Source organism: Danio rerio, chromosome 1 (assembly GCF_049306965.1).
Source record: "Danio rerio strain Tuebingen ecotype United States chromosome 1, GRCz12tu, whole genome shotgun sequence".
In the NCBI taxonomy this organism is placed as follows: domain Eukaryota; kingdom Metazoa; phylum Chordata; class Actinopteri; order Cypriniformes; family Danionidae; genus Danio; species Danio rerio.
Window position 1 is genome coordinate 242501 of NC_133176.1, and position 7500 is coordinate 250000.

Here is a 7500-nt window from a genome sequence, read left to right on the forward strand (position 1 = left end):
TCAACCTAAATCGAGTCTGGTGCAGTAACAACTCCAAAAGCTGTGCGGTAAATCGCCTCACAGTATTAAGTTGAGTTCTTACAGTGGAGTGTGTTTGCTGTTCCACACAGCAGAGAGTGTGTGTTTAAAGTGAAGCAGACCAAACTCCTCAGCGCCGGTGTGACGTCTGTGGGCGTGTAGGTATCGCTGCAACCCGGAGACCTCCAGGTAAGTTGGATGACCTCCAAGTGGGAGGGACTTACGCAGCAGTTGGGCTGGGTTTAAGTGGTGTAGGTGGAGAAGACCTTTATAAAGCACATCAGGTTACTGTGAGGTTGGGTTAGGGTTGATGTAGGTGTAGACATTCATAATACTGGACTCTGTGTCATTAGAACATGAAATAATGAAACACTCCAGGTTTGTACAGCCCCTTGGAGATGGCTCTGACATGCGTTTATACCACAGCTCTCAAACTCTGTTCCTGGAGGGCCGCAGCTCTGCAGAGTTTTGCTCCAACCTAATCCAGCACAGCTGATCCAGCTAATGAAGGTGTTCAAGACTCTGACTCAGCTGTGTTTGATCAGGGTTGGAGCAAAACTGTGCAGAGCTTGCGGCCATCCAGGAATGGAGTTTGAGACCTGTGCTTTATACCCCTCTATAAATTCCCTCTCTGACACTAGATGGCGCTTAATGATTACAAAAATGCAATGGGCACTTCCCAAAAAAAAAACAAAAAAAAAACATGGCCACCGTATTAAAGTGCTTTGCCAAACTGAAGTGCTCAGAACTGGACACTTCGAAGGGCCCTCTGGAATGAAGGATTTCTAACAATGGAACTGACGGACACCTCAGGTTATCATGTTAAGCGCAGGGAGGCTGTTTGGAGGACACGCTTCTTGTGGCGTGAGCATCTCCTCTGATTATCTTCCTGCACTACAGCACACAAACACGGCTCAAACGCTTGCAGGATCAAGACAAGAAAGACAACGAAGTGAAATCAAACCAGCCGTCGAATTCTGCTTGAGCGCCACCAAGTGGTGTTTTACTTTAGCAGCTCGAGGTGTCAACAAAAGCAGTCAAGGTTTGTCAAACCAAATAAAGCGGAGCCCAAGTGTTTATTTTTATCTAAATGACACTCTCCTGCTGGGTGTGTTGTGTGTCGGTGCACACGCTCAGTTTGGCATACTTGTTGAGTCTGGAGGCGTTACACGTCATCAATAATCCTGCAGGATAATCGCCCGTGAGCTCGAGCCTGACACTGCCGGCGCTCCAGCACCCTGTTCAGTGTTGGACACGGCGGCGTTAGTTGTGTTAGCGCTCAGACACTGTTTAATGTGTGATCCCAGCACATCAGGGGAGGCATTAGGCAGAAGCAGGGTCAGGTGTGTTCGACATTTGGACAGTTCTGTTACCTGTGCTGCAAACGTTATTTTCTGTGGTCAAATCGAGGTGCAAATCGAACGGTGATTGAAAGCCCGAGGTCGGACTGTGCACATTGCTCATCGTAAAACGTCTACAAGAGATATGAATGACATAAACGGTGAGGAGGATGAGAGGAAAGAGGAAATCTTATAGAGTGAAACTGGAGTAATGTGCTGCATCTGTTTCTGAACACATCCTCTGCAACTCAACAGTCCTTCCATCAGCTCTCATCATTCAGACTCCGGCACACTGTTTCAGAGGTTATCTGAGGCTTTGCTTCGACTAATTCTGTGTGTGTCTGCGCTCTCCTGCATCACTGCATCCCTTCACACACCAGACAAATGCAGCTCTGCAGGATTAAAACTCTGTCTGTGGGACAGCAGACACACACACACACACACACACACACACACATACACACACAGTCCTACAGATAACTCACCACTTTCCGAGGCCGGTTCTGCTCCTGCGGTGTGCTCAGGTGTGTATGTTTGTCTCCGCTCAGGTGTGTGTGTTTATCTCCACTGTCCTCCGTCCGCTGGCAGGGCGGCCGGTTTCTGCTGTTCTGGAGTCGCTCGCTGCTCTTTCTGGAGTTCGGGTCCGAGTCTTCAGTGCGTCCTGCGGATGGAGAGCCGCTCAGTGCAGCGTTAGTTTTCCGCTCCAGTAATCTGCTCCCCAGTGCCCTCTGGTCCCGCACTCCTGGCTCCCAACACTCGGGTCTTTCTCCAGGTACAGGTGGAGGGGTAGGCAGGCGTCTGGCGGGACTGATGTTTGGAGACTGGTGTTTGGAGGAGTGTAGTGTATATTGGTCCAGCTCTCGCTCCCGCTGGCGCTCCTGTTCTCCGTTCTCCTGTGTGTGTTCTCCCTGCGGTGTATGTCGTCTTCCTCGTGGAGTGTAACCCAGAGCGAACTCCTCCAGCTCCACAGAGCCGCTGCGCCTGCGCTCCACACACACCTTCCTCTGCAGGTGCTCCGAGCGAGGGTTCCACCTGCAGGAACACCGCACATTACACCTGTTCTGCATCTCAACACTATAAACCGCCCCCCCTTCTGTTACCTGGGGTTCTCCTGAGTCCTGTGCTGATGCAGGTACCTTCCCTCACGAGCGGGAGATAAATCCAGCTTCCGCAGGTCAGCGGGGTCACTGAGGTCAGCGGGGTCACTGAGGTCAGCGGGGTCACTGAGGTCAGGGAGGGCTGGCAGAGCCTTCTTCTGGACGTGTCGATAGCTCTGACGGAAGTCAGCTTCTGCATGGTGTAATGAACTGAGCTCAGACACAGCGCCGGCTGCAAACACATCAGCACAGGACAGCCTCTGTTAACTCTGTTACACCATCAGTGTCATCTATTATTAGAGTATGAGCTTTAGTTCCTGCAGGACTCGCCATCACGAGCGCTTTCACTGCAGGAACACAGAGCAGAGAAGAAGACTGTTCAGGCAGCAGCCCTCAGTGTGTGTGTGTGTGTGTGTGTGTGTGTGTGTGTGTGTGTCTTACAGTCTGCACAGCTGCTCGGTGTGTGTGATGGGTTGAACTCTGCCAGCTGTTTCTCCACGTACTGCAGCATCTTCAGAGAACTGTGATCGGGCACAGGCTGCAGATGGAAACCACTGCGCACTGCAGAACATCAGGTGTGTGTTATAGGAGGAGCAGGGTCACAGCAGGGTGTTTGACTACAGTACGCTCACCTGCAGAGCCATTGTCCATTGACGCAGCACTGGACAGGTATGGCTCAATGAGGGAGGGCGGTGTGATGGGCACCATGGTGGGCATCCCGGGGATGTAGTATGGAGGGAAGATGGGCACCGGTGTGGGCACTGCCGACTTGATCCCTTTTCCTGCCTCATACACTGTTAGAGAAATACAAGAAACCAAGCTTACACGATACAGCACAAGTGTGTGTGTGTGTGTGTGTGTGTGTGTTACTCACGGTGTCGGGGGCAGCAGCAGGTGTCGGGGCAGCAGCAGCATCTGACGTAACAGCAGCAGGAATGAGGACAACACTGACACCAGCACACACCCACCAGCAGGAGGAGGAGACAACTGCCCAGCACCACAGCGCACACAAACACCCACTCTAACAGGACACACACACACACACACACACACACACACACACCATCAGACCACCACACACACTCACACACACACAGATAAATCAGTGTATGGAGCGTTACGAACACGTTTGCAGCCCCACTGACTCTGGTTTGAGCTGGAACTCACCGCTCATGAAGGAGTTTCAGAAATCCCAAATATGTGGAGCTCAGAGACACACACACACACACACACCACACACACACACACACACACACACACACACACTCAGTCAAGCAGATACACCACTCACCAACTGCAGGAGTGTGTGTAAGGGAGAGAGCAGAGATCAAACACACACATTTGAGCTCTCACAACTATTACAATTAAACACACACACACACACACACACACACACACACACACACACACACACACACACCCTTCCTCAGATGAGCCCTGTATGTGGGTTTCACATTCCATCATATTAGCAGTTCAGGACACAGAGGGCACCGATTCCCAACAATGATGAATGAAACACAGACACACACGTGCACACACACACACACACACACTGGAATGGCCTGTGTGTGTCCTGTATAATGCTGTCAGTATCAGTCAATATCAGAACAGCATCAGTGAAGCGGATGAGATGAAGGATGATGGTCTCTCTCAGGTGTTCGGTTATTGCCAGATAAAGGCACAGATAAAGTAGTTCCGGCAGGTTTAGAGCACATTACAGCTCCATATCACTACGCTGAATGATTAGAGATATTACACAGCTACAACAGGAGGAGATGTGGAGGACACTGGTGTTACACACACAGGAGACGCTTGAGGAGGACAAACTCCTGTCTAACACACACACACACACACCTGTACAGTGTGTTCAGCAGCGGTGCTGGAGGCCAGAGTGATGATAATGTTGGGTTATTAGAGAGTTACACACACACACACACACACACACACACAAGCTCTCCTGAACTCCAGCAGGACTGAGCTCCACCTGACGCACACACACACCTGTAGATCACATGATCAGTTATCAGTTATTGATCCTGCGTCTGTTATTGTGCCGTTTTACAGATGATTATCAGGAAATGACATCACAGGGAGATTAAAGTATTAGAAACAGGAAGTGGAGAGGGGCAGGTGAGCTCGTACCTGGAAGAATCTCCAGATTAAAGTCAGGCAGAAGATCATCAGCAAAACCTGTCTGACCTGCAGGAGAGGAGAGAGAGAGACGGAGAGCTGCAGCAGAGAGAGAGAGTGTGTGTGTGTGTGTGTGTGTGTGTGTGTGTGTGTGTGATGAGATCCATATCTGTCCTCTGTTCTGTAGATGTAGTTCTGTATGATTTAAATAATTTCCCTCATTTTTCTGATCAAGCTGGCTGTGTTGTGTGTGTCTGCTGTCCAATGACGGAGGTGATGCAGTGAGGTGATGCAGTGAGGTGATGCAGTGAGGTGATGCAGTGAGGTAAGGCAGTAAGGTGATGCAGTGAGGTGAGGCAGTGAGGTGATGCAGTGAGGTGATGCAGTGAGGTGATGCAGTGAGGTGATGCAGTGAGGTAAGGCAGTAAGGTGATGCAGTGAGGTGAGGCAGTGAGGTGATGCAGTGAGGTGAGGCAGTGAGGTGAGGCACTGAGGTGATGCGGTGAGGTGAGGCAGTGAGGTGATGCAGTGAGGTGAGGCAGTGAGGTGATGCAGTGAGGTGATGCAGTGAGGTGATGCAGTGAGGTGAGGCAGTGAGGTGAGGCAGTGAGGTGAGGCAGTGAGGTGATGCAGTGAGGTGAGGCAGTGAGGTGAGGCAGTGAGGTGAGGCAGTGAGGTGAGGCAGTGAGGTGAGGCAGTGAGGTGAGGCAGTGAGGTGATGCAGTGAGGTGAGGCAGTGAGGTGATGCAGTGAGGTGATGCAGTGAGGTGATGCAGTGAGGTGAGGCAGTGAGGTGATGCAGTGAGGTGAGGCAGTGAGGTGAGGCAGTGAGGTGAGGCACTGAGGTGATGCGGTGAGGTGAGGCAGTGAGGTGATGCAGTGAGGTGAGGCAGTGAGGTGATGCAGTGAGGTGATGCAGTGAGGTGAGGCAGTGAGGTGATGCAGTGAGGTGAGGCAGTGAGGTGAGGCATTGAGGTGATGCAGTGAGGTGAGGCAGTGAGGTGATGCAGTGAGGTGATGCATTGAGGTGAGGCAGTGAGGTGATGAAGTGAGGTGATGCAGTGAGGTGATGAAGTGAGGTGATGCAGTGAGGTGATGCAGTGAGGTGATGCATTGAGGTGAGGCAGTGAGGTGATGCAGTGAGGTGATGCAGTGAGGTGATGAAGTGAGGTGATGCAGTGAGGTGATGCAGTGAGGTGATGCAGTGAGGTGAGGCAGTGAGGTGAGGCATTGAGGTGAGGCAGTGAGGTGATGCAGTGAGGTGAGGCAGTGAGGTGATGCAGTGAGGTGAGGCAGTGAGGTGATGCAGTGAGGTGAGGCAGTGAGGTGATGCAGTGAGGTGATGCAGTGATGTGATGAAGTGAGGTGATGCAGTGAGGTGAGGCAGTGAGGTGATGCAGTGAGGTGAGGCAGTGAGGTGAGGCAGTGAGGTGATGCAGTGAGGTGAGGTGAGGCAGTCGGAGCTGTGACTCAGTCAGATCACTGCAGATTCCCCTGCACACTGGCTGGAGCTGGAGTCTTCTGCTGTCTTGGCCGTGCTGCTGATGTGATGCTGTATTCATGTGCTGTGTTGTACACTGTAGACATGTTTCTCTGCCCGCTGATGTATTCCAGGATTGTCCATCAGTTATGAGTGTGGGTCTGTCTGAAAACGCAGTGAACACACATGAGCGGAGGCAGGCAGTAGCTCTGCCGCACTGAAGGGGGCGCTCGCGAGCTCACAGGTACTCTTCTTCTTCAGTGTTGCTCCTGTAGTCCAGCACAGTTCAGCAGGATCACTGTATGCTTTGCTCTGACTGCAGAAGCGGCGGCTGGAATATCTCAGCTCAGACACTGGAGCTCAGTCACAACATGGAGAAATGAAGGAGCAGCAGCGCTGGAGCTGCAGGACGAGCGCAGAGGACGGACAGGAGATACTCCATCATCTCAGAGTCAGGCCTTCATCAACAAGTAAAGGTAAGACCAGTGTGTGTGTGTGTTAGAGAGAGAGAGAGTGAGCGCATCCGCCGTGGTGCTGTGTGTGTGTGTGTGTGTGTGTGTGTGTGTGTTGCTGTTATCAGCTGTCTGTACTGTCCATCTTGGTGTTTTTGGGACTCACACTGCCTCACTGTACATGTTACCGTCTCCCTGATCAAGTGTGTGTGTGTGTGTGTGTGTGTGTGTGTGTGTAAAGGAAACAGGAAGGAAAGGCTCTTTTGTCCTGCAGATCTCCTAATGTGAGTGCTGGAGTGTTTCTGTCTCATGACGCTGCTTTGGCAAACTTCAGCACAGATGTACACACACACACACACACACACACACACACTCATACACTACGGCCAGTGTAGTTGATCAGTTCCCCTATAGCGCATGTGTTTGGACTGTGGGGGAAACCGGAGCACCCGGAGGAAACCCACACCAACACAGGGAGAACATGCAAACTCCACACAGAAACACCAACTGACCCAGCCGAGACTCAAACCAGAGACCTTCTTGCTGTGAGGCCACCGTGTTGACCACAGCGCCACCGTGCCGCTCCACCCTCAGCATCAGCTCCTCCTCCCTCTCCCGCTCTGTAACACTAGTGATGCTGTACAGATCCTCTGCTTCAGCTCTTCAGCCGCTCGCTGCGGTGTGTTCAGGAGACAGGAAGCTCTCCTGTGAGGATCAGTCTGCATGCTGGAGCCGCGTCGCTCAGCAGGGGTCAGTTCACACACACTAACACACCGTCCTTTATTCAGCCTCCGTCATTACAAACCCATCGGGCTGATCGTGTGTGTGGATGAGCTCAGCAGAAGACGCTTTAATCCAGAGTGAGCTGCTCTGCTCAGATTACACAGGAGTGAAGACCCACACGCCTGCTCTGTACTGTAACTACAGCATGGAGACAGCAGAGACAGAGAGAGTGTGTGTGTGTGTGTGTGTGTGTGTGTGTG

At 51.9% G+C, this 7500-nt stretch overlaps 1 protein-coding gene across 3 annotated transcripts in view; it reads right to left on the reverse strand.

The window, feature by feature from the left end:
- The window catches only part of LOC100332762 (immunoglobulin like domain containing receptor 2), a 14262-nt gene that overhangs the window by 1589 nt on the left and 5173 nt on the right, over positions 1-7500 (reverse strand). The window contains exons 4-10 of one of the 3 annotated variants that reach the window (XM_021475914.3): positions 4598-4654; positions 3330-3476; positions 3088-3249; positions 2897-3016; positions 2459-2687; positions 1844-2390; positions 1392-1492 (exon numbers count right to left, since the gene is read on the reverse strand). In XM_021475914.3, coding sequence (XP_021331589.1) covers positions 1406-1492; positions 1844-2390; positions 2459-2687; positions 2897-3016; positions 3088-3249; positions 3330-3476; positions 4598-4654 — 1349 coding nt within the window. In that variant the 3' untranslated portion in view covers positions 1392-1405. The remainder of the gene's footprint in view (positions 1-1391; positions 1493-1843; positions 2391-2458; positions 2688-2896; positions 3017-3087; positions 3250-3329; positions 3477-4597; positions 4655-7500) is intronic. The other 2 variants (XM_073949266.1, XM_021475915.3) reach the window with 2 other exon arrangements.